The sequence below is a fragment of the Pseudorca crassidens genome, chromosome 1 (assembly GCF_039906515.1).
Source record: "Pseudorca crassidens isolate mPseCra1 chromosome 1, mPseCra1.hap1, whole genome shotgun sequence".
NCBI lineage: Eukaryota > Metazoa > Chordata > Mammalia > Artiodactyla > Delphinidae > Pseudorca > Pseudorca crassidens.
This window is the reverse complement of record NC_090296.1, coordinates 27,709,920-27,736,457: the sequence shown is the minus strand read 5'-3', so window position 1 is coordinate 27,736,457 and position 26,538 is coordinate 27,709,920. Positions and strand designations below refer to the sequence as shown.

At 48.9% G+C, this 26,538-nt stretch overlaps 1 protein-coding gene and 1 pseudogene across 2 annotated transcripts in view; one reads left to right on the top strand and one right to left on the bottom strand.

The window, feature by feature from the left end:
• FLVCR2 (FLVCR choline and putative heme transporter 2) overlaps positions 1–26,538 on the top strand; it is a 67,343-nt gene that overhangs the window by 36,720 nt on the left and 4,085 nt on the right. Inside the window, exons 4-10 of one of the 2 annotated variants that reach the window (XM_067730000.1) lie at positions 6,253–6,320; positions 7,519–7,622; positions 18,134–18,244; positions 19,058–19,163; positions 19,314–19,425; positions 20,009–20,064; positions 24,082–25,746. In XM_067730000.1, coding sequence (XP_067586101.1) covers positions 6,253–6,320; positions 7,519–7,622; positions 18,134–18,244; positions 19,058–19,163; positions 19,314–19,425; positions 20,009–20,064; positions 24,082–24,150 — 626 coding nt within the window. In that variant the 3' untranslated portion in view covers positions 24,151–25,746. Of the gene's footprint in view, positions 1–6,252; positions 6,321–7,518; positions 7,623–18,133; positions 18,245–19,057; positions 19,164–19,313; positions 19,426–20,008; positions 20,065–24,081; positions 25,747–26,538 lie in introns of those variants that run through there. The other variant, XM_067730001.1, reaches the window with a different exon arrangement.
• On the bottom strand, positions 15,967–16,637 carry LOC137224985 (ras-related protein Rab-15 pseudogene; annotated as a pseudogene).

Genomic DNA, 26,538 nt, shown 5'->3' with positions numbered 1-26,538 from the left:
ATCCTGTCTGGGGAACAGAAAGAAAAAAGAAAGAAGAAAAATGAGCAGATCCTCGTAGACCTGTGGGCAACCAGCAAGCACACCAACACATGCCTAACAGGAGTCCCAGAAGCAGAGGAGAGAGAAACAGGTGGAAGTAAATTGCCCTCAGAAAAACAGTCCACTTCTGCGCCTCTGGAAGCATTTGACTATGTTGTGTGTAGATAGAATTTATTAACATTTTTCTCAAAGGCCTGAGGTGATCCCAGTGAGGAGTTAAACTAATCTGGTTGTTTGTACACACTTCATTATAGTCAGAGAACCACAAGCCTTATTTTTGTGGTAGAGAGTTGGACTTGGTGACAGGGATCTTTGCCTACAAGGAAATGATTCTTAGGCTGAATCACAGATTTGGGAAAACGTGTTATTGAGCCTTTACTGTGTGTCAGGCACCATGTGAAGTGCATGCATTATCTCATTTAATCTTCAAAAGAAACCCATGAATTAGGTGTTCAACTGCTCCATTTTATACCTAAAAAAACTGAGGCTCTGATTGAGCTCCTCGTCCGTAATTAGACAGCTAGCAAGCAATAGAGCTTAGATATAAACTTCTGTCTGTCTGAGATCAAAGCCTGTCTTCCTAACCACCACACCATTTTGCCTTCCTGTGCAGAAAGGAGCCTCTTGGAGACAGAGCCAGGGGTCTGTTTTCAACCTCACTCAACTGAGTAGCCTCTGGGTCTGTCTAGCAGGGGTGGAAGTGGTGTATGTCCTTCCTCAGATTCAGTCCTCAGACCAATGGCCTTTCTTCTGAGATGAGGGTCTGTAGTTCTGGGGTTTAGAAGCAGGACCTACCTACACTGACCGGCGATCTTTGGGACTTGGGGATGGTGAGGTTTCATCCGTAGTGCATCTCTCTGAGGGTTACAGGTCATGTAAAGGCACTCAGTCCACCTGAGAATCCCTGCTTTCTTCTCCCACTATCTTTGCTCCAGATTAAAAATGCACACACAATCAAAAAAACCCTCTATAAATTCAACTAAGTCCTTTGAGACCTCCCAGAATGCCTCCCACCTTCCATGCAGTTTCAGGTTGAGCTTTGAAGAGGGAAATGGTTCACAGTTTATATATACACACATATAACCATATAGTGCATATGTACATTACATAGTACATATGATGTTCCTATTTTCCTCTGAATTATAAACACTTAAGAGCATGTAGTTGGGAATCAAGCAGTTGATAGTGTTTCATGGATGTATTTTCTGGATTTGGGTGGACATGTTTTGGAGTAAGAGCCTTGGCTGGGGGACCAGTGAGTTCAGAGTTGGTACGTAAGGAATATAAGGTCTAAGTTTTAGTGTCAGCTCTGCTAATTACTGAGTGTACCACCTTCACCCATCCTGTGCTCATCGTGTGTCTCTCTAAGAACCACCCCTCAGAAAAGAGTAATAACATTTGCTTCCCACTGGAGTTCCCTGGATGGAAATGAAAGCTTTTAAACTAATTGTGAATCAAAACACTGCGTGCAGCCATAATGCTGTTGTGTTGGGAAACTTGACCATTTCCTACAGTCTTTTTGTTTTTTGAATGAAGTAGATTTCGACACGTAGGGAGTAGCTCTCGTGCAGCCAGTGGGTTGTCCAGTATTGTACTGGTAGTGACTTTCCAAGTGCTTCTCCAAGCTGCTGAGTCAGCTGCCCCGAGCTAAGGTGCGGTGGTACAGTAAAGGCTTTGGAGGAATTCCAGTGCGGCTGCCTTTTCCCCACGGGCTTCTGGCCACACTCTTAGAGGTAGGTTTCAGACAAAAATTAAGGGCCATCCGGCTAAGTTGGAATTTCAGATCCACAACAAATTCTTTTTTAGTATAAACATGTCCCACAACTATTTGAAGCATTCTTACGCTGAAATTCAAATTTAATTGGGTGTGCTGTTTTTGCTTTTTACTAAATCTAGCAGCCCAGTTTAGAGAGAAGGAGGTGCAGAGGCTGGGTTTGTGCTTGATGTTGCTGAAATATCACAGGAATGAGAAACTACCACCTCCTCTAGCAAAATACCCTCCCTGTCACCGCAGGAAGACACAGGGCTGGAAGCAGATTCCCCGTGGGTCCACCAGAGCCTGGGGCTGGGCAGGTCTTGTGGTGAGCGTCAGCCGTGGGCATGGGGTGGGGTGAAGTAAGAACCTTTCTTTGGCTCCCCCTCGGATCTCCAGGCCTTGCTTTCATATGGCTTCCCTAACGTCTTTGCATTGATGGCTCACGACTGCCCTGGTAAACAGACTGGTGAAAGGCTCCTCTTCTGGACAGTGTCCTCCAAGGGATTGCTCTTCCCTGTCATCCCCCAGCCTTGCCTCCAGCTATGCTTCTGAAGAATCTGTGCAGTGTTGGGCGTCTGAATTCAGAGCCTCAACATGTGTCCTGAGGACACCTTTCCTTGGGGCTCTCAAGGGCTTTACACCGCCCGACCTGGGCCTGGGCAGGGGCTTTGTGCCCCTTCAAGATGCTGGCTTCAGGGTGGGTGTAAGGTCCTTCTGGGATTCCCTGGAGCTTTTGCCGAGGTCAGGCTGGCCCTTTAAAAAGAGGGTTTTCTACAAGTTCAGGAAGGACAAAAGGGAAATGAACACAGAGTAACCAGAACCCAGAGATGGGATCTGGGATCAGCGTTTCCCACGCTGGCCTGATGATAGAGTCCCCTGGGGTGCTGGGTGGTGTGTGCCTCGATTCCTGCCTCTCTTCTGGAAAGTCAAATTCAGATAGTCTGGTCCGGGCCTGGGAATCTGCTTTTCACAAGCATTCCTGGAGATTCTGGTTCGCAGCAGGGTTGAGAACCTCTAGAGTAGGTGTGCTATGGGTGATTCTCCTGAAGCCCCTTCCCATCCCAGCTGCCTCCATGTTAACCCCAGCCTCTGAGGGCCTGGGCCTGGTCTGTGATCTTCCTATGCCCAAGGCCATTTATCCCCAAGTTTAAGAAATGCCAAGGGCTTTTGTTGTGTTGTTGTTAGAATGCGGATTCCTAGCCCCAATCCAGGGGAATCAGATTGAGTTGGTCCAGGGTGCGGCCCAGGAATCTGCATTTTTAGACTCTGAGGCTTTCTAATGCCAGTGGTTTCTAAATGCCACCACCCTTTGAAAAAACTTAGTCTTGACACAGGAGAGAAACTCAGAGTGATGACAAGTCAGTCCCTTGTGCCTTCCTAAAGCTCACCCCCTCAGTGACCTGCACTTCTCCCAGGTGGCTGATATCAGGGGTGACCAGGCCTTTCAGGGGCCATCACATTTCCTCACCTGGCAGGCTTACCTTGTTGGGGATAATCACACCCGAATATAACACAGTCACCTGCATTCCTGTAAGAGGTACTTATGCACAGGGCAGAGCACACATGTCATTCCTGCCCTTCAGTATGGACACTGGACCCTTTGGTTTGGGCAGTGGAGTGGACTTGTGCCATTTAACTGTGTCTGGCAACCTTTGGCAATATGGGAGGGACATCTAGATTCAAGAGAGAGAGTCAGAATTTCTAATTCCTTTAAGGTTGGACTGTAGAAAGAATTGGAAAGAATGGTAGCCTTCCAGGATGAACCCCTGCCCCCTCCACATCCTCCCTACCTTAGCCCTGATTCCGTCTCCTGTCTGGCTGGGAGCAGGGGATGGTGATTGGTAAACCAAACTAGTCTAGCAGAGCCAGTAGGTCTCAAACTTTGAGCCTTATCAGAATTACCTGGAGGGCTTGTTCAAACACATTGCCTGAGGAGCCCCACTCCCAGTGTCTACAGCAGGAGGTCTGGGTGGGGTCAGGATTTGCATTTCTAACAAGCTGCCAGGGAGGCTGATCTGGAAGTGATTTCTCTAAACCTTTAAGCCTCAGAGCTGCTCAGCCTCAATAGCCTGGGTTAGCCTGATCAGGACTGTTTCTCTCCACATTCAGGAAAGTGCTGGTGTTTGACGTGGGGTGTTTTTTCGCCCAGTCCTCCTGGATAATTTCGCAGTTTCCTGAGGATTCTGCCCTCCTTGTTCATTCCAGGTGGGCACAAGCTGAGCTTGGCCTCGTGTATGCCCTGGCCCCTGGCCCTGTTGGGCTGAGGGGCAGGAAGGGGGCTGAGTTCATCCTCCTCCCTGCACGCTTCTTCCCCACACCCGCCCGCAGTTCAGGAATGTGACTCCTTGTGGGCTCTCTTGACCCAGGAATGGAATTTCCAAGTGGCTGGGTGTGCGGTATGAAGGTGCGGCCGGTATGCTTGTTGGGTGAGAAGTTGCCGAGAGTCTCAGAGTCCTCCTGACCATGAGTGTGGCAGTTGCAGTCACATCTGGTCACACTTCTGGGTTTGCCGACTGACTGTTGGCCCTGTGCCCCTCAGCAGGTGGCATTGAGCTCAACCTTGTTGCATCCCTGAGGTGACCTGCTGGGAGAGGCTGGGGCACGAAATTGCCAGTAACCTGAGCTGGGGAAATCACTGAGGATCAAATCTGTAAGGATATGAAATCAACGGTTTAAGATGGAGGACCTGGAGTCCATAGTCTGGGTTTGAATCGAACCCTGCCTCTTACTACCCGTGTGATGGTGGGAAGGGCAAACCAAACTCCCTTCCCCATTTTGCAGGAGAATTTGACCTTCACTTAACTTTGTATCTCATTCCCCTGGGAACCTGACAAAGGGAGTAAGTCAACTGCATTTAGGCAACATTGCTTCTGATAAGAAAGACCTATTGTGATATAAATGACTGCAGGTGGACTGGGTGATCTTCTTACCCCTGTTGGGAAACCATTCTTTGTGCTTCTCTGAGCACAGTGACCCTTTCCACTGGCCTGTCCTTTATGGAGATCCTGGTAGCTATGCCTGTGGATGAGTCAGCAATAGTGGCTCCTGGGAGGGGTTAAGCCAGGGTTGGGTGCCATGCCCACCTTTCTCTGCACTGAGCTGTCACCTCGGGGGCAAAAGAGAATAGCTTCTGAATGGCTCTATGGACTGGGGTTCTGTGGACTGGCTCCAGTGAAGAGGAGCTCCTGCGGCTGCCCTGTCTATGAACTGTGTCCTCTCTTACATGCTGCTAAGTGGACCTAATGCCAGGTGTGCCAGTGGTAGTTGTGTGAGCCTCAAAATTAGTTAAAATTAAAAAGACTCCTGGTGGGCCTTCCAGAGTGACCTCTGTATTTGTTTTTAAAATCTGTGTGCATTTTTCTTACCTGCAAAATGGGAATGAGAATATTAGGTACTTTCTAGGATTGTTATGAGGATCGTAAGGTGTTTAGATTGTAAGGTGCCTAGTACATGAGTGTATGCTACTGCCATCACCACCACCACCACCACTACCACCATCACTACCATCATCACCACCATCACCACTACCACCATCACCATCATCACCACTACCACCATCACTACCATCATCACCACCATCACCACTACCACCATCACTACCATCACCACCATCACCACTACCACCAGCACCATCACCACCACCATCACCACTACCACCATCACTACCACCATCACCACCATCATCACCATCATCACCACCATCACCACTACCACCAGCACCATCACCACCACCAGCACCACTACCACCAGCACCATCACCACCAACATCACCACCATCATTATGAAGGGAAGGCAGAAGGCCCTTCTCCTCTGGATCAGTTTCAGTCTCATCTTAGTCACTAAGTCACTGTATGGCTTTTGACAAACAACCTCATCTTCTAAGGACACAGATTCTTACAGTATATGCTAGGTGCTCCATTTGTTTCTTGGATGAATCGATAAATTAGGAGAGTCAACTAAATGCTCTTTAGGGTCTTTTATGGTTTTGAATATAAGATTTTGTGTGATGTTGAATCTGAGAAAAAAGTTGGAGGGATGTGGAAAGAGGTGAGAATCTACCTGCAGAGGGAGTGTTGTCAGGGGTCAGAGGTCTGGAGCATTCTGGTGAGGGGGGACAGGTCATCAGGAGGAGGTGGAAGGGGTCCAGTACTTCTGCTGGCCCCTTAGGTCAGGTCAGCGCTTAAGAGGAATGTAGATGGCTCTGACCTGGGAGTAATACTTTCTGGAGCCTGTGTTTCCAGGACAGGGATAAAGGGATGAGAGGGCAGTGGTGTGTGGCTAAGAAGAGGTTCAAATGGTTAGTTTTGGTTGTTTTGGAGTATTTCTTCTTTGAAACATTACCTCCAGTGGCAACAAGAATGAGGATTTCTGACCTCCCTCACCACTGTGGGGAGAAGCCAGCAATGACCCGAACAGGAGAATGACCCTAATGCTGTGTTTCTCCCTCCCTCCTTCAGGTCTGAATGCTGGTGCTTTTTATGCCTTGTCCACTCTGCTGAATCGCATGGTGATCTTGCACTACCCGGTAAGGGTGTTCCCTCAGCTTGCTGGGCCCTGAGAGAAGGAGGTTCCTAGTCTGTCTGGGCAGGAGCTGGGGTGGCAGCGTGGTACGGCGTGTGCTCCTGAGATTTGGAGGGAGGCGGCCCTGGGTCTCAGCCCCAGCTCCGGTGGCCCTCAGCTGTGTAATAAGCTGGTTAGTGTCTTTGAGCTCTCATTCTCTTTTCTGTAAAGGAAGCCTAATTACTTACTGAAAGATTGATTTTAGGGTTAGAAAGTAAATAATAAGGTTTATATATGTAAAGCGCATAGCATGGTGCCTGGCAACACAGTAGGTAAACATATATACAGTAGAATCACATATGAAATAAATTAAGTTGTGAAATGTGGGCAAGGTTTAATTTTAACGTTTTATTTACCCAGCAGAAAGCATGTTTTAAATGTTTCCAGAACCAGCGAGGGCTGGATACTGGGAATGGAACATTGAGTAACCAGGAGTTGGGATCCCGGGTCCAGCCCTCTTTTGAAAGGTTAAGGCTCTCACGCTTGTGGGAGGGGTGAGCCACTGTGGCTGAGCGTTCCAGTGTTGGAGGTTGACAGGTCTGAGTTCAAATCCTGCCTCTGCTCTTAATAAAGGCCTCATGACCTTGGGCTAGTAGGTTATTTTCACTGTGCCTCAGTGTCTTCATCTGTAAAATGGAGAATATTGATTAACCTTCTGGTGGGGAATTAGGAGAATTAAATGAGATGATGATATAAAATCATCAGCATGGTGTCTGGCTTTGAATAAACGCTCAAAAATATATAATTATTATCTTCCTATCTCTTCAACAGTGATAACTGAAAAAACCTAAGTATGGAATGTTTCGATATACATAATTCAGTTTTTCCATCTGTGAAATGGGAATAATGGTAAAGGTTTGCTATAAGGATTACATTTTTAAAAATCCATCTAAAAGTGGTTTCTAAGGACAGAATTTGGTTCACCCCAGCATCCAGTATCATGCACACACATCCAGGGTTATATTATGTTGGGAGGAGCAATTATTCTAGGATTCTCTCTCCACTGGCAGCTTCTTACAGGCCATCTTGTCCTGATACTTTCTGAGAATTGGCTCTAATGAAGCCGGAGTTACTTGCCTTTGCCCCTTTGCCTTCTGCTGACTGCGCCCTGTCAGATATCTTGTCCCATCACTGAGCAGTCACTGGGGCTGTGGTTTCACCAGGGCGAAGAACTGAATGCTGGAAGAATCGGCCTGACCATCGTCATTGCAGGAATGCTTGGGGCTATGATCTCAGGCCTCTGGCTGGATAGGACCAAAACCTACAAGTAAGTGACTCTTCCTCTTGGACTGAATCGGGGACCCCTGTCTTGAAATGACATATTCATTAGCAACACGGCTCCAAAGATGTGGGTGTGGCAGCTGGGGGTCTGAATGGTCAAGCAGGGAGTTCAAATATATCTTCTCTGAGCCTCAGTTTCCCCATTTATAAAATGAGGGAAGCAATGCCTGCCCTGTGGGGATCATAGGAAGATTAGAGATAGGGGACATGAGGCCTGTCAGAGTTCCATCCCCCAAGTAGCTTGCGGAAGAAGCAGAGGAAGGAGAAAATAAATGTGGAAAAGCATCAACAGTCGGACAGTTTGTGGAAACTCCACGGAGTGGGGACGAGGAGGTGGTTCCTCTGCCCCGTTCCCATAGCTCCCTCGTGGACCGCATGGGGTTAACCAAGGTGCTCTGTGCTTCCAACAATTTACAGTGTGTCATCTTGCAATTGCTTCCACTTCATTGGTAAGTATTACGACATGCTTTAGTCCTGATTGCCCAGTGCATTCCTAAGAGCCACGAAGATTTTAGTGGATGTCAGGCTAATCCAGGACGCTTACTAAAAATACAGATTCCCGGGCCCTACCCTCATGGATGCCAATTCAGTAGGGGAATCTGCGTTTATAAAAAAAACTAAAAATAGAACTACCATACGACCCAGCAATCCCACTACTGGGCATACACCCTGAGAAAACCATAATTCAAAAACAGTCATGTACGAAAATGTTCATTGCAGCTCTATTTACAATAGCCAGGACATGGAAGCAACCTAAGTGTCCATCGACAGATGAATGGATAAAGAAGATATGGCACATATATACAATGGAATATTACTCAGCCATAAAAAGAAACGAAATTTAGATATTTGTAGTAAGGTGGATGGACCTAGAGTCAGTCATACAAAGTGAAGTAAGTCAGAAAGAGAAAAACAAATACCGTATGCTAACACATATATATGGAATCTAAGGGAAAAAAAAAAGGTCATGAAGAACCTAGGGGTAAGACGGGAATAAAGACACAGACCTACTAGAGAATGGACTTGAGGATATGGGGAGGGGGAAGGGTAAGCTGTGACAAAGTGAGAGAGTGGCATGGACATATATACACTACCAAACGTAAAATAGATAGCTAGTGGGAAGCAGCCGCATAGCACAGGGAGATCAGCTCGGTGGTTTGTGACCACCTAGAGGGGTGGGATAGGGAGGTTGGGAGGGAGGGAGATGCAAGAGGGAAGAGATATGGGAACATATGTATATGTATAACTGATTCACTTTGTTATAAAGCAGAAACTAGCACACGATTGTAAAGCGATTATACGCCAATAAAGATGTTAAAAAAAAAAAAAATCAACCCGGATGCCTCAATTCAGTAGCCAGCCTTGGGGAAAATGCTCTGGAAACAGAGGCCCAACTTGTGTCTTTCCTGTGCTCCGCATGCACTGGGCACTCAATTAGTGCTGGCCAGTAGGGCAGCTGCCAGGCCAGGGTTGTCCTGCTCTGGGGCAGATCAACATTCTGGGCTGCTTTGTCAAAGCCTCCAAAGTTCCCAGTGTCTGGAGGCAACAGACAGTGGCAGACCTGTTCTCTGCCACACAGATCCGCTTCTGTGAGGCTCTGGTCAGACCAGGGCTCTCTCTGTCTGCCTTTGTCAAAGGCCAACCCTGGGGATGTGGCTGCCTGGCTGGACACGACGAGGAGCCCAGCTGGGCTTAATTACTGCTGGTAAAGCTGGGCTGCTGCCTTGTCTTTGCCATATGTCAGTTGTTTGCTTTGGGTAGTGAGGACGCCACTCCCGAACCAGGATACAGCAGTGTCTCCTTTTCTGGGCTTGCTGTGTAGCAGGAGAAGGGAGAGATTGGAATGTTGCCTGGGCGGGGATGTGGGCAGCCAGATGATTCAGGTGAACTAGAAAATATGGTGAAAATACAGTGAAAGGGCTGGGGAGGACACTGCAGAATCCTGCTGCCACCAGTTCCTAGTGTCACACGATGTCTGCATCCTGCAGTCAGCATGGGACAGTCTTCTCCCTGCTCTACTACGTAGGCAGAGAAAGGGCAAGAGAGCTCTGTCATCTGGTCACTTTGGTGCCAGTTCCCTTTTCCCTGAGCCTCCCAGATTTGTCCTGTTTGGTTTGGAGGCTGGAAATTGGATGGTCAGGTCCCTTTATCTCTGGCTGAGACTACAGTTTTGTAGACAGGCTAGTGGTTTAAGAAGAAGCTATATGTAAACGAATATGGGAAAGATGAGCTTGTGGGGTCAGTGAGGGAGATGGGTGTCCATGGAGTTGGGTTCTGCAGAGGGGGAGGGACTGGATGTGGGGAGCAGGGGGAGGAGGGATGAAGCTCCTCTGCCCTCAGCAGCTGCTTTGAGGACCCAGGAGGGAAGGGCGTCCTTCAGAGGCTGTTGGTCTTTCCCACAGATGCAGCCCCATCCTGTGTTAGTATTCCTGTGTGTGGGAGTAGAGGGAGCACAGGTTTCAAATCCCACCTCTGGATTCGAATCTTAGCTGTGCACTTCCTGGGCAGGTGACTTTGGACAAGTAACTTGACTGGTCTGAGCTCAGTTTCCTCATGTGTCATATTAGGGAGAGTCATACATCTCTTTTTTTCCTACCAGTTTTGTTGAGATGTAATTGACATACAGCATTGTATAAGTTTGAGGTATACAGCATAATGATTTGATTTACATACAGCATGAAATGATTGTCGCGATAAGTTTAGTGAACATCCATCATCATATATAGATACGAAATTAAAGAAATAGAAAAAATTTTCATAATGAGGACCCTTAGGATTTAATCTCAGCAACTTGCGTGTATAACATACAGCAGTGTTCATTATATTTATCGTATTGTACATTACATCCCTAGTACTTACTAATCTTCTAACTGGAAGTTTGTACATTTTGACTGCTTTCGTCCAATTCTCCCTCCCCCTACCCTATCCCCACCTCTGGTAACCACAAATCTGGTCTCTTTTTCTATGAGTTTGCATGCTTGTTTGTGTTTGAAGTATTATTGACCTACTACACTATGTTAGTTCCTATACACAACATAGAGATTTGATGTTTCTATACATTTCAAAACGATCCCCAAGATAAATCTGACTTGCATCTGTCACCATACAAGGAGGTTACATAGTTATTGACTGTATTCCCCACACCATACATTTCATTCCTTTGACTCATTTATTTTCTAACTGAAAGTTTGTACCTCTTGATCTCTCTCACCTGTTTCTTTCCTCTCCCCCATTCCCTTCCCTCTGGCAACCATCTGTTTGTTCTCTGTAACTCTGTTTCTGTTTTGTTTGTTCATTTGTTTTGCTTTTTAGATTCCACATATAAATGATATTATATAGTATTTGTCTTTCTCTGTCTAAGTTATTTCACTTAGCACAATATCATCTAGGTCCATACATGTCGTTGCAAATGGCAAGATTTCATTCTTTTTTATGGCTGAAATATATGTATATGTACCCACATCTTCTTTATCCATTTGTCTGTTGATGGGCACTTAGGTTGCTCCCATATCTTGGCTATTGTACATAATGCTACAGTGAATATAGGGGTAGTACATATATGTTTTTGAATTAGTGTTTTCATTTTCTTGGGATAAATGCTCAGGAGTGAAACTGCTGGATCATCTGGGTGTTCTATTTTAAAATTTTTCTGAGGAATCGTCGTACTGTTTACCGTAGTGGCTGCACCAATTTATATTCCCACCAGCAGTTCACGAGGGTTCCCTTTTTCATGTACTTGTTGGCCATCTGTATGTCTTCTTTGGGAAAATGTCTATTCAGATCCTCTGCCCCCTTTTTAATTGGGTTGTTTGTTTTTTGATGTTGAGTTGTATTAGTTCTTCGTATATCTTGGATTTTAACCCCTTATCAGATATGTCTTCTCCCATTCAGTAGCTGACCTTTTAATTTTGTTGATAGTTTCCTTTGCTGTGCAAAAGCTTTTTAGTTTGATGTAGTCCCATTTGTTTGTTTTTTGCTTCTGTTTCCCTTGCCTGAGGAGATATATCAAAAAAAATTACTAAGACTGATGTCAAACAGTATACTGCCTATATTTTCTTCTAGAATTTTTGTGGTTTCAGGTCTTAAATTAAATTTAAGTCTAATCCATTTTGACTTTATTTTTCTGCATGGTGTGAGAGAGTAGTTGAGTTTGATTCTTTTGTGTATAGCCATCCAGTTTTCCCAACACCACTTATTGAAGAGTCTGTCTTTTCCCCATTGTATGTTCTTGCCTCCTTTGTCGTAGGTTAATTGCTCACATAAATGTGGGTTCATTTTTGAATCGCTATTCAGTTCCATTGATCTGTGTGTCTGTTTTGTGCCAGTACCATACTGTTTTGATTACTATAGCTTTATAGTATAGTTTGAAATCTGGGCAAACTGATACCTCTAGTTTTGTTCTACTTCCTCAAGATTGTTTTGGCTATTTGGGGTCTTTTGTATTTCCATACAAATTTTAGAATTATTTGTTCTAATTCTGTGAAAAATTTCATTAGTGTTTTGATAGGAATTGCATTGAATCTGCTGATTGCCTTGGATTACGTTGTTTATTTGAGATTTTTTTGTTTGTTTGTTTCCTGAGACAGGCTTGTGTCACTATAAACTTGCTTCTTAGAACTGCTTTTCCTGTGTCCCATATATTTAATTAATTAATTAATTAATTAATTATTTTGACTTGAAATATTCTTTATTTTGTAAACATCTGTGTTTAAAATAGATGAACCCTGCTCACAATTCATATGCTGGACCCAAGACACAGCACACAAAGTTCACAGGGAGATGGTGGGGCTCAGGAGCAGGTGGAGTGCCTGGGGCTGTGCCGAGTCTCAAGACAACAGGTGCAAAGGTGGTGAGGAGTCAACAGGCAGGTGCACCTGCTCAACAGTCTAAGGCCAGGTCCCAGGCTACCTCCGGGACTGGAGAAGTTTAGGGGTGAGAGGCTGACTCTGGTACCTCATGAGCATAGCTGCACCCTAAAATCCCACCCCCTCTTCGGCCCCATACTTCTCCCCAGCTGTGGCCCTTATGGATGGGGCTTCTCAGGTCATAGAATCCTAACCCCAAGTGTTCCCTTCCAGAACCCGTAGGGTACAGTAAAAATATAGTCCCTCTTCCCCGAGGGGGCTAGGAGAGAAAGGCAATGGTGCTCGGCCAGATCTTCAGGGAAAGCAGTGACACTGACCACAGGTTGGAGCCAATGGCCAGTATAACTTCCACTCCCTCGAGTCCCTGGCTGAGGGCACACTGAGGGTTGGCACTGCTGACCTCCCCACCCCAGAGTGATGCTGCATGTTTTAACACCTGAGGAGTTAGTCCTCAAGGAAACATCCTCAGCTCTGGTCGTGACTTCGTCCTAAAGAGTCAGCTCTTTACATTTCTCATTAGCTGACGATTTATAACTATTCCTGCCTTCCTTTTCCTTCAACTATGATAACTCATCCCCCATTCCTTCATCCTGAGCTACCCTCTCCTGCTCTCTCCTGATTTGATAAGAGTCAGAAGAAAAGGTTTGGTGATCTCATCCCCCACGCTTTTTTTCAGAGGAGTAAGGAAGTGGGGCTCTTAATTCTTCACATGTGTGTGTCCTGGATTTTAGTCTTTAATTAGTGAATGTTCGATGCCCAGTTTTGTTTTCGCTCCAGCGCCAGCCATGCAACGCAGCTTAAGACTGATCCTCCTCCCTAGGCTTCTCCCATCTTGGGAAGGTGGGGAGGAACCCTACTAGGGCTGGTAACTGACTTGTTCCCTCCTTAAAGGGCCTCCTGCAAATGACTATTGGACCATATGGGGTTAAAGAAACTTCTTCCTGAAACAAAGGGCCCTGGAGGAGGGAGTCCGCTTCCCTCCACCTGTAGCCACAGTGCAGTTGGCAAACCCTCAGGCCTCTGACTCAGGAGCTGAGGAACAAGATGAGCGCTTGGTCTTGAAGGCTGAAGGGAACAGCACAAGCGTTCCCACCCAGGGCTCGCCTGCTTTCTGCCCGTGAGCCCCCTGCCCTTCTCCCACGAACTTTGGGTCTCGGGAAAGCCTTGAGAGCGGAAGGCTGGGCTCGGTGAAAGACCACCAGCGTGGTTCTGTCACCTCTCACCTGCCGGGGCGGTGGGGAGGTGCCCATCTTACATAAGAAGTGGAAGATTGCTTTTGCTATTCGGGGTCTTTTGTGTTTCCATACAAATTGTGAAATTTTTTGTTCTAGTTCTGTGAAAAATGCCAGTGGTAGTTTGGTAGGGATTGCGTTGAATCTGTAGATGGCTTTGGGTAGTATGGTCATTTTCACAATGTGGATTCTTCCAATCCAAGAACATGGTATATCTCTCCGTCTGTTTGTATCATCTTTAATTTCTTTCATCAGTGTCGTATAGTTTTCTGCATACAGGTCTTTTGTCTCCTTAGGTAGGTTTATTCCTAGGTATTTTATTCTTTTTGGTGCTGTGGTAAGTGGGAGTGTTTCCTTAATTTCTCTTTCAGATTTTTCATCATTAGTGTATAGGGATGCAAGAGACTTATGTGCATTAATTTTGTATCCTGCTACTTTACCAAATTCATTATTAGCTGTACTAGAACTACCATCCGACCCAGCAATCCCACTACTGGGCATATACCCTGAGAAAACCATAATTCAAAAACAGTCATGTACCACTATGTTCATTGCAGCTCTATTTACAATAGCCAGGACATGGAAGCAACCTAAGTGTCCATCAACAGATGAATGGATAAAGAAGATGTGGCACATATATACAATGGAATATTACTCAGCCATAAAAAGAAACAAAATTGAGTTGTTTGTAGTGAGGTGGATGGACCTAGAGTCTGTCATACAGAGTGAAGTAAGTCAGAAACAAAAAAACAAATACTGTATGCTAACACATATATATGGAACCTAAAAAAAGATGGTCATGAAGAACCTAGGGGCAGGATGGGAATAAAGACGCAGACCTACTAGAGAATGGACTTGAGGACATGGGGAAGGGGAAGGGTAAGCTGGGACAAAGTGAGAGAGTGGCATGGACATATATACACTACCAAATGTAAAACCAATAGCTAGTGGGAAGCAGCCGCATAGCACAGGGAGATCAGCTCAGTGCTTTGTGACAACCTAGAGGGGTGGGAGGGAGGGAGACGCAAGAGGGAAGAGATATGGGGATATATGTATATGTATAGCTGATTCACTTTGTTATAAAGCAGAAACTAACACACCATTGTAAAGCAATTATACTCCAATAAAGATGTTAAAAAAAAAAAAAGAAAAGGACGATGGGGCCCAGGAATCCCTGCTGCTGCTGAATTCCCCCCTGGTTTGCAAACTGCTGTCCCGGCTCTTAACCTGGTGTATAGGAGCTGGCCCTTCATTTCCAAACACTCCCCTTCCTGGAGTGTGTGGTTGGCCCCAGGGCTCTCCTTGCCCCTGCAGTGCCCTCAGGCCTTGGTCCACATCTTTACATTCGGGAGCCCGGGGGCAGGGAGAAATAGAGTACGTGCTGCAGGGCAGGTAGAGAATGGAGGTTACTTCTCATCCCTGCCACCCCTCATCATTTTTTTTTCTTCTCTGAAGCTCAGTTCCCCCAAGAGGCAGGAGGGCAGGCAGCCAAGTGCAGGGGAAGCTGGGGACGGGGCGGGGTGGTGGTGGTGGTAGGACAGCCCCAGGCATGGGGACCACCAGTTTGGGCTTTCCTTCCTCTCATCTTTCCCCGGTCACTGGGGAGGCAGGTCCATGGCACAAGAAGGGGCAGTGGGGAGGAGAGGACTGGAAGAATTTCCCACAAAGCGGGGTGGGGCTTCTCCCAGAGCAGAGCAGGGAACGTGCCCCTGGGCCTGAGTCCATTCCCTCAGCCCGGCAAAGAGGGAGGAATTGAAAGGTGCTGTACCAGCAGCCACAGGGGACATGTGTGGGGCCGGGGGAGGGCTTTGATAGGAACACAGCAGAGGGGAAGGGACAGAAAGAGAGGTGGGAAGAAGCGAGGAGAAGTGGAGAGGAGACCAGATGCACTGAGAGAAGGAACCTCCAGTGGCCTTGACTCCGGACTGGGCCATCGCCTGGGACCTCGGGGTAGTGGAGGCGGTGCTCGTAGTATTATCAGGGGCTCGAGGCAGGCCTGTGGCTGGGGAAACAGGCTGGAGGGGGCCATCCCGGGGGGAGGGTGGAGGGGGTCGAGGCTGCTCGGACAGGACAGAGGAGCTGCTCCCCGGAGCCAGGCAGGAGGAGGAGCAGCGGCCGAGATTCCACAGGGTCACCCGAAGGAGAAGAGACGCAGGGCAAAGCCCAGGCTCCCTGTGTGCCCGTGTGCCCGCAGGCCTCCTGCGGGGAGAGGGGACTGTGCGGGGTGGGGGCGCTCCACGCAAGATGCTTAGCACCAGCAGGTTTTCGAAGAGTTCTCCGGGCCCTCGGGTTTGCCCTCATCCTCCTCCAGCTCCGCCAAGGCCAACTCATCGTTGGCGGCTGTCCGCAGACCTTCCAGCTCCCTCCTGTGGGCCTGCAGCACCAGCTCCGTCAGGCGCGCGAAGGACTCTTTAATGTGGAGGCTGGTGCAGCACTTGCTTCATAGAAGTCCATGCCGTACTCTTCGGCCAGCCGCTGCCCTTGCTCTCTTCCCACCTGCCGTTTCTGCTCTTCATCAGCCTTATTCCCTCTAAGGGTCTTCTGGACACCTTCTGGTGCATTCTCATCCACATCACTGACCCACTTCATGATGTGCTGGCAAGAGCGCTCACTGCTAATGTCGCAGACTAAAAATATTCCCTGGGCCCGTCGATAGTACTGCTTTGTGATGGTCTGCTATCTCTCCTGCCCTGCTGTGTCCCAAATCTGTATCCGCACTTTGATGCCATCTACCTCTATGGTCTTTATCTTAAAGTCGACACCGATGGTGGAGATGTGCGAGGAGTGGAACTCTTTGTCGGTGAAGCCGCGCAGCAGGCAGGTCTTGCCTACCCCAGAGTCCCCGATCATTAGCAGCTGGAACAGCACATCGTACTGCTTCGCCATGGCTGGGCCGGAGGGGCTGTGGGCTGTGGGCAGGCGGGCGGCGGGCACATCCCCGCTCGGCCGGGGCCATCGCGGAGCGCGCGCGCCCGCCCGAGAACGGCGCCGGCGGCGAGAAGGAAGCGGGGTCGGCTCACGCCACCTCGCCGCCGCTCGCTCGGTGCCCGGAAGCGTGTCCCATATATTTTAGATTGTTGTGTTTTTTATTAATTTGTCTCCAGGTGTTTTTAAAATTTCTTCTTTGATTTCTTCGGTGACCTGATGGTTGTTTAGTAGATAACTTTAGCCTCTGCGTGTTTGTGTTTTTGGCAGTTTTTGTAGTTGATTTCTGATCTCATAGTTTTGTGATTAGAAAAGATGCTTGCAGTTTTCTTAAATTAGTCATACTTTTCTTGCATGGCTTTTTAAGGGTTGAATGAAATAATAAACGCGTGTAGAGCACTTAGCAGACTCCCTGGCATCCAGTAAATGCAGTGTTAGTTTCACATAACCACAGTACACACCTGCTGGCAACCCCTCTGTGTTTCTGGCTTCAGCAGAGATGAGTGAGGGCTTTGAGCTTTCATAGTCTGAGTTCCCACGTTCGTGGCCAGAGCGCAGAAGGATGTGCAGAGTCCCTGCCCTCAGTCAGTAGGACAGAGAGGGATGCAGGTCCCAGTGCAGGAGTCAGGGCCGCAGCAGAGTCCTGAGTGGGCAACATGGGGGGAGAGGTGTGGGGAGGGGCACAAGTAGGGTGAGCCAGAAACAGAAACCAGCACGTTGCTGAGGGTCCTTCTGAGGGACCAACAAGGGGAAATGCAACTGGGCGTGGGCGGAGCTTTCTCACCTCAGCTTTGGAGTCAAGGACTTAGTTCAGGGCTGGAGAATGTTCTCTCTTAGTTGCCACGGTCATGAGCAGAGTAGTTCAGATTTAGCAGGAAAAACGGTGCTGGACGTGTGCAGGTGGCAACAGGAAGAATTCAACGATGACAGAGACTCTCACAGCCAGGGCTCTGCCCAGCATTGTCCTGGGGTCTGGGGCCAAAGCAGACAAGCAGAACGGGCTGGGGTCGTCTGCATGCCACTGCCGCCTGACCACAGTTGTTGTGTGTCCCGTTTGTTTTTTCAGTGGGGGAGGAGGAGAGGCAAGGGTTATGCCTTGTTGCTTGTGGGTAGGACGTGACAAGTCCAGGTGCAGCACGATCTTGTTGAGAGGGTTTTGCAGGAGAACACACGTGCCGCAAGATGACTTCATACTGTCCTGGTCTTACCCTTTGCAGCTCTGACCACAGTGTGATCATTGGTCCGATGTCCATCAACCTCATGGACAGAAAATTCTATGAGAGCAAATAGCTCACAGAAGTGGGCTTGGCACGCAGCACGTGCCCAATAGATAGAAGGTGGGACGGAGGGAGAGAGAGAGGAAGGAAGGAGGGAGGGAAGGAAGGAAGGAATGGAAGGAAGGGAGGGAGAGAGGGAGGGAAAGATCCTGTTAAAGTCCGCAGTATATGACTCAACTTCGTTGCCTCTGCTTGTAGGGAGACGACTTTGGTGGTCTATATCATGACTCTGGTGGGCATGGTGGTTTACACATTGACCTTGAACCTGGGACACCTGTGGGTAGTGTTCATCACGGCTGGTGCAATGGGGTAAGTTTCACCTCTAACCTGCTTAACTGGAAAGCTCCACCCATGGTTCCTGAGCTGCCAACATCCTAGGAAGCAATAGGTATCCCTCTGCTGCCTTCTCACTGACCTCCTGAAATGTGGAAATGGTGGCCAGAGGTCATGTTCACTTGTAACACTTTGAAAGCCCACCTGGGACTTCCAGGCCCATCCATGCTGTTGGGATGGACTGTGTCCTTCACAGATCTCTGGGAGGCTAGGAAATATATGGAGTCTTTATTAGCCCTGCTTGGGACAACATGGGCTCAGAGAAAGTACACAGGGCTGGGAATCAGAAAGTGTGGGTCCTGATCTCAGTTTTGCTGTTGACTATCTGTTAGACCACAGGCACCTCCCTTAATCACTCTGAGACTCAGTTTCTTCATCTGTAATTTAAGATGAGTGGCCTGCCTTGTGGAGTTGTTGGAAAGAATGAGAGAGATAGCAGATGTGAAAGCAGCAGGAAGTGTGGTGCAGGTGTAAGAGATCAGAGCTGGAATTTTCTAGACTTGATGTATGAGGAAGTGTAGGAAAGGGTACCTCTTCCACAGGGGTCTCTACTCAGCTTCACCTCCCACTTATTTTCCTGTGGGCAGTACGTGTGTGTGTGTGTGTGTGTGTGTGTGTGTGTGTGTGTGTGTGTGTGTAATGGCTGCGTAGGGGATGGCCTGATTTTCAAGGCATGTCTTGATGGGGAGAAAGAGACTAGGAAAAGGAGTTGTAGGGCAGGAGGTAGGCTCCCTTTTCTCCTCGTTCCGGAAGTTCTCCATCACCTTGTTTCTGTGATCTGGGCTTCAGCTTCTTTATGACTGGCTACCTCCCGCTGGGATTTGAGTTTGCTGTGGAGCTGACATACCCAGAATCAGAAGGCATGTCGTCTGGCCTCCTCAACGTGTCTGCCCAGGTAGGCCTCTCATTTCGTGGTGGCCCCAGAGCCCTGGCTCTTTGTTCCCTGCTGGGCTTGTCCGGTGCAGACACTACGTTATGGCAGCTCAGCTCCCCCGTGGGCTGGTTGGCTGGCCCCTTGTTTCCAGTCTTCTCTGTGCCTTTGCAGGTATTCGGGATCATCTTCACCATCTCCCAGGGCCAGATTATCGACAACTATGGAACCAGGCCTGGGAACATCTTCCTGTGTGCGTTCCTCACCCTTGGAGCAGTCCTCACTGGTGAGTCAGGGCCTCAGGACAACATGACGCTCTGACTGCTCATGGGTTTAGGCTGTTGGCAGTTTGGCACCCGGTGCCTCGATTGATCATACAGTTGGGCATTCCTGTGCAGCGGGGCAGACGAGAGGGCTTGTTAGGACGTCTTTGGGGAGGCATTAGCATATTTTGTTGGAGTGAGCTTGGGTTTTGGCCCCGAAAGACCCTTTTTCGAATCCTAGACTGTGACACCGACCTCCATAGCTGTTTGACCTTGGGCAAGTGGACCCGCTTCTGGGAGCCCCACTTTCCTAATCTGTAGAATGGGGATTGTTGTGAGGATTGGAGCAATGTGTGCAAACTCCCTGCAAATATCAGGGATCTATAAGTGAAGGGCACTGTCATCACTGGCTTCTGCCTGTCAGGGACAGCAGTGGTCCCCAGGCTTAGCAAGGCTGACTGAACCTCAGATCCCTGGAATATCTGAAGGAGGTGGGATACCTGTGGCCCTTAGGAGAGTGAGGGCTCCCTCTCGTGGATGAACGTGACCATTGCTCTGCTTGGTAACTGCCTCTTTTGCCCTTCCTTCTGCAATCCTGGACCTCAGCATTCATTCGGGCAGATCTCCGGAGGCAGAAAGCAAACAAAGAAACTCCTGAGAATGTGAGTATGTGGGGAGCTGCTGGGCTGAGATCCGGGTCCCGGCTTTGCTGAGGCTGCAGTAGCAGGGGTGGGGGTGCTCCCAGAGTGACGGGTGGCTGTGAGAGCAACTCAGCATCACGCACGTGGAGACAAAGAGTTTCCTTGGGAGCTGCCTCAGCCCTGCTTTTCTGCTGCCTTGTCTGGGCTCTTCTCCTGCTTCCTTCCCTTCTCCTGGCCTCCCTGCTCTGGTCCCCGGAGCTCCTCACTGTGTCACAGTCTTCTGAGCAGCAGCCCCCCCACCCCGCCCACCGGATCCTGATACACGTCCTCAGGCCCTGGGTCATCTCCTTTCAGCCTGGGGTTGGTGACTGGAGAGGAAGGGTAACCACCTGGGGCCCCCCCATTCGGTCATGGTGGTGGTGGCCTCAAGACAGTGGCCCTCTGGGCATGTGACAGCCCCCCAGGCAGTGCCATGGGGATAGTGGGACCGGGGCCAATGGGTTGCCATCAGGGCTCTAAGAGGACAAGTCAGGAAGCAGGAGTTGATGGTCATGGAAGGAGAGAGGACCAGCAGTTTGATCTAGAACAGAAAAGTGTTTCCCATAGCTCTAATTGGCTGGGAAGTATTTTAACCAAAGTGTTAAGTGTCAAATCTGAGCCAGGATGAAAGGAATTTCAGCTCAAAGAGCGTAGTAGGGTTTTCTTCAAAAACAGAACAAAACACCCAAAACTTATTACAGAGGTAATACATATTCTGTAAAAAAATACAGAAAGGTGTACAAAATTTAAAAGTCATCCTGTAATAGCGTCAGCTAGAGATGAGATGCTGTTTTTCTACATTTTCTTATGCATGTCTGTGTCCACGTATGATCTATACATATAGATACATGTTCGTATTTTTTAAACAAAAGTGGAATCTTGTTCTATGTGCCTTTTTACTTGTTGCGAGTGCTTTATCAGGTCATTAGTCTCTTACAACATACTTTTAATGACTGCACAGTGTTCTAATGACCGCACATGGATAAACATGATTTGTTTAACAGTTTTCCTGTCCGGGAACACTAAGGTTGTTTCTGATTGTTGTTATAAATGATACTGTGATTAATGTCCTGGAGCTGAAACTTTGGACACGTTCTTAAGCACAGTATTTCCCCAAGAAATGGATCAGTGGTCATGCCCATTTTTAAGCTTTGATGTGTATTGCCAGACTGTCCTCTAGAAAGGTACTGTCAATGCTACCAATGCTCACTGCTCTCGCAGTGTATGAGGCCAACACTGAGTATTTATCATTTTTCAAAACCTTTGCCAATTTTCTAAGGCAAAAATGTCATCCGAAAGAGGTACATTTAGCGCTTTAAGAATACGTGTTGGCAGATGGATGCTAATCTTTAGTTCCTTACTGTTTGTCCTCTGATCTCACACTCTGGGGTTGGCAGGTAGCAGCAGGGAGCAGGTGGAGGGAGGCGGCTGGGACTGGACATTCAGTGGGGACACAGGGAAAGCCTGAGACAGGAGTGTTATTCTCAGGAGCCTGTGAGAACTGTGGCATCACCACTGTGGAGATGGGTTTGCCCCTGTGCCGTGGATGAGGAAACATGTGATTCGGGACACTTTGGCGAATATATCCTGAGCCTGGGAAAAGGTGCCCGTGATAACAGGATAGGTTTCTCGTGAAAAGGTTTCAATTTGGAATGTGACGCCTTGTGTCAAGTGATATGTGATTTTGCTATGTTTACTTTATAATCTGTATTTCCCTGGGCAGATAAAGGCAAACAGAAGAAAGTAAAGGCCACCTATAGTCCTAGCGCCAAGAGATACCCTAGTAACATTTCGTCATTTCCCAGTGTATTTTCTATGAATATGCTTGTGCACATTGGGTTTTCTACCCTGATTGTTTCCTTACTAGAGCCTGGCAACCTTTCTACACCATTGCACCCCCCAAACCCCACATCTACGTATATACATTTCCATTTCCTCTCGTTTGCTATTTAGGTTGTTCCCATATTTCACTATTTTGCAGCCAGATCCTTGTCCACTAGGACCAGGTTTGTTAATCCGGGATGGAGGTGTTGGCTCATCTGAATGGACTGTGGGAAATAGCACCGAGTAGGACCAGGAGGCCAGTCCGGTGCTGGTGCTCAGCTTTCGGTGTCCTGGATACTCACTGTGTGTCTCCGCACCTCCCTTGCATCTGGGGGAGCCTGGTGGGATGGGGGGGTGTCCAGAGTCATGCTGGGCTAATGCCCAGGGAAGCCAGGGCTGTCAGAGGGCATCCCTGCAACGGCTCTCATTTGACACCCCGAGGTGGTGGGTGTAAGTGGGACCTGCGAACTGTCACAGGGATTCACTCTCAGCTCCAGGTGAACGCAGGGCAGGCAGCGCGTCTGGCCAGAGCCGCTCTTCCTTTTTTTTGTTTTTACATCTTTATTGGAGTGTAATTGCTTTACAATGGTGTGCTAGTTTCTGCTTTATAACAAAGTGAATCAGTTATACATATACATATGTTCCCATATCTCCTCCCTCTTGCGTCTCCCTCCCACCCTCCCTATCCCACCCCTCTAGGTGGTCACAAAGCACCGAGCTGATCTCCCTGTGCTATGCAGCTGCTTCCCACTAGCTATCTATTTTACGTTTGGTAGTGTATATATGTCCATGCCACTCTCTTTGTCCCAGCTTACCCTTCCCCTCCCCGTGTTCTCAAGTCCACTCTCTACGTCTGTGTCTTTATTCCTGTCCTGCCCCTAGGTTTTTTTTTTTTTTTTTAGGTTCCACATATATGTGTTAGCATATGGTATTTGTTTTTCTCTTTCAGAGCTGCTCTTTCTAATCAGTGAAGCGTGTCATTTTGGTAGAAAGAGCCAGAACTTCTGGCTGGGGGGTCATGACTGACCTTCATAGCAACAGTCTGCATTTGGGTTTCCATTCTTCTTCCAGTTATTAGTTCTTGGCCACAGAGGCACTAAGCCCTGTTTGATTGTGATTTCAAGGTGACGGCTCTGGAAGAGGCGGGAGTGTGTGCATGAGTGTTTCAGAGAGAGGAGACAGCCTGTGTGGCTGAAGCTGGCTGCTGGCTGCCTGAGTGAGGGCTTCTCAGGGCTGAGGCCGAGCTGGTGCCAAAACGTTAGCAGGATGGAGAACAGGAAGCTGGATATACTGCTGTTATCTCTGCCACAGGTTGCCCTGAGAGTGTCCTTGGAGAGGGAGCGCCATTTGTCCAGCTGACGTGTCCTGGACGTGCTCCTCCAGCCTCGATGGTGGGGGCTGTGTGGGGTGGGGCCTGTGCGCGAGGCCTTGTTGGGAACTGGATGAGCCCCTGATGGAAGAAGCAAAGTGTTCCTAAAACGGCAGACAAATGCCCAAGTTGGCCGCTGGCACCTAGGGGCCTCACAGAATAATCTCCATATATAAATCCCACCCAGTTAACAAGTGTGACCCAGAAGGTCTTCTAATCCTGTGCCATCCGCCCCCAAGAAAACTGAAGACAAACTGACCCAAAGTCTCTTTTTCTATGTGAAAATTATATATACATTATTTTCAGCTGACATATGCCATTAAGCGTCCTGCCTTTATAACAGTTCTCTGCTGCAGCTGTTCCACCCACATGGTCACAGTATTCCTCATCCTGGGGCTGCCCCCGACCGGGGGTGGTCAGCAGTCCTGAGGGAGGTGCAGACCTGGCCCTTTGCACAGCCGCCTGGGGGTCCGTCCAGGTGGGCTGAGGCTGTCAGAAGGGGGAGAAGGGTGAGCGGAACTCAGTGGCACTCGCAGTGAGGTGGCCCGTGGTGGCTGCGGTGTCACAGAAAGCTGCCTTCTTGTGCTTCCTTTGATTCTGTCGTGATGGTGTGTGTGTCTGAGGAGCACACTTGTGGCCGGGCCGGAGCTTCTGTTCCTGTTCCCTTTGTTCGCTGTCAGGGGTGCTGAGTGCCTGGGACTCTGGTTTTCCCCGCGGATTACAGACTCCCTGGCAGACAGATGCTCCGGTCGGGATGGAGTCCCTGCCCCTTCACCTCAAGGGCTGCCCACTTGTTTGCCTTGTAGAAACCCCCGGAGGAGGACGAGAGCAAAACCAGCAAAGCCCCCACTGGTGTATTGGAGGAGCACTTCTGAGAGAGAAAGGTGGTGAGACTCAGGGAACACGGACCACGCCCACCTCTTCAGCCAGCACAGCTCTCCCTCCCAGCACCGCGGGCTTCACCGGAGCAGCTTTTGGAGGGAACCAGGGGGCATAGCTGTGGCTTGGACGGCAGTGCCTCCGCCTGGAACCCACCGCAGAGCTGGTGTCGTCTGCCTGGGGGAGACTGCACTTTTCACCACGTGCCGATCGGCTCCCCGCCCCTCCCCCACCCCTCCCCCACGTAGGTCTGGGAGCTGGTGGGTGGGGGCAGAGGGAATCCTGGAGTCAGTCCTGGCCGGCTGCCTTGCCTTCCCTCCACCCCATCCCTCGGGAGAGAGCCTGCAAATTATCACGGAAAGAAAGCTTATTCCGGAGCTTAACTTTTCCTAGTGTCTTCAGACCCTTAGGAGCCCAGTTCTAAGGAGCAGCAGCTGCTCTGGACGAGGGTCATTCTTGGGCCACCAGACTGACCGCTAACGTTCTGTGGGAGAGAAAACACCATCAGGACAAACCCCTCAGGACTCTGGGACCAGGTTCTCCCGGCTCACGTTGGCGTCTGTCTCCAAACCCTCTTTCCCAAGAGCTGATCAAACCAAACATCATCAGTAAACTTGACAGAAACTTTGCTGTGGCTGTGAAGGAGAAGCCGGTTTCAGAGAGCTGAACTTCTCGGGATGTGAGGGTGCTTACGAATTTGGGGACTCTGGTCCCTAAACGATTTGGGAATGGAAAGGTTCTTTTCTACAAAAGATGTCCTGGCCTAGGGCCTTGTGTGTGTGTCACTGTCACCTCTGCTGCTGTCATCTGGACGCTGCCCACGTGTTCTCCAGAGGGAGGGCAAGCCCAGCCAACTGCCTGTACCTGTTAGTGAAAACCAGCCTGGATACCTTCCCCCCTGCGAACTCCAAAACGCTTCTGAGAGATGAAAGGGGCAGAAGGTGGCCACTGAACGGGACTCAGGTCTGCTGGGTTAGATAAGTGCATTCCATCTGATGGGGACAGTATTTGCATCCCCACCTCTCCCCTCACCCCCTTCTTTAATAGCAATAATTTTTTCTCAGATGTTCTGAATTTAAAGATTCCCCTTCAACCAGCCCTAGCTGACCTCTCCTGCTTTGCCTGCTGTCTGGCTCTACTCGTGGGCTTGGGTAGTATTTCCAAAAATAAGACGTCTTGGTCATTTCTCCTGTGCGTTGAGTTCCGTGATCATGACCCCTATGCTGCCCTGGCCTCAGCATATTGGAGCAGCCTGTGTGGCAGCGGCGCTGGGGTGCTTGAGCCACTGCCCGAGGGGAGCCAGGTGTGTGTGTGTGTGTGTGTGTGTGTGTGTCTGTGTGTGTGTGTACAGATATTCTGTACATAATAAAAGAAGTTCACACTTCTGGTGGGAGGACTGAGGTAGGGGCGGAGGGGAGGTGGAGAGTGATAGCGCCTTACTTTTTGATAAGGAGAAAGTGTTTACTCTTCAGCCCCTTAAAATGTATCAACAAAATGTTTACTGAAACCATTGATTTATTTAAAAAACATAATTAGTATTTTCTACTTGTTAATGTCAGATGTTTTAAGGCAATAAAAGATTCTCCATGTGGTCTGCCTTGTCATGTACTGGGGCAGAGATGGCTTTGGTGGTGGGAGCGGTCTGGAGGGGTGGGGGCTCGGGGTAGAGGAGGTGCTCCTGTGGCCTCCGTACCCTGGAAGGTGGTCTTCTGCTGACACAGATACTGCCATCCTAGTGGGTGACTTTTAAAAGATGAGGCTGCAGGGGTGACAGCTGGCCTTTGTGGGGGACTGCAACTCAACGTCTGACATGTGACGGGGACTGCTTTCCCTACAGCATCCAAAGGAAGACAGTTCACCTGAGTGTGCCTGCTGCCCAGAGAGCCCACTGTGGTTTCTGGCTCTGCCTCAAAGGGTGGCTGGAATGTCTGTTCTATAATCAGAGCAGTCACTCACCAGGTCGCGCTGGCCGGGATCCAGTTTTGTCATTTGCAGTTCTTCTGAATCGTCCCCCTTCCTGCCACTCTTCCCTTTGCGATTGCATTTACCTTATGTGTGTTACGTGAGTGGGCTGCAGCGATCAGTTCCCTGCACATTTCTTCTTTAGAGAGTTGCACTGTGTCTGTGGCATTCTGGCTCCGTATCTGCTAGCAGTTCTTAAGTGGAGAGACAACACTGTGATTCCACTTTAAACCACCGGGGAAGGGAGCCAAGCCTGGGCTGTTAGAGAAATCTTATACTCACAGCGTCTGCCAATACTCTGTATCATGTCTTTAGATCCTTCGGGATCTGTCTTTATTTATCTGGAATCATGTTTCTGTGGTGCATGCCTGGAGGATCCACATACTCTTATGCTTTCATTCATTCCTTTCTTGGGTGGGCTC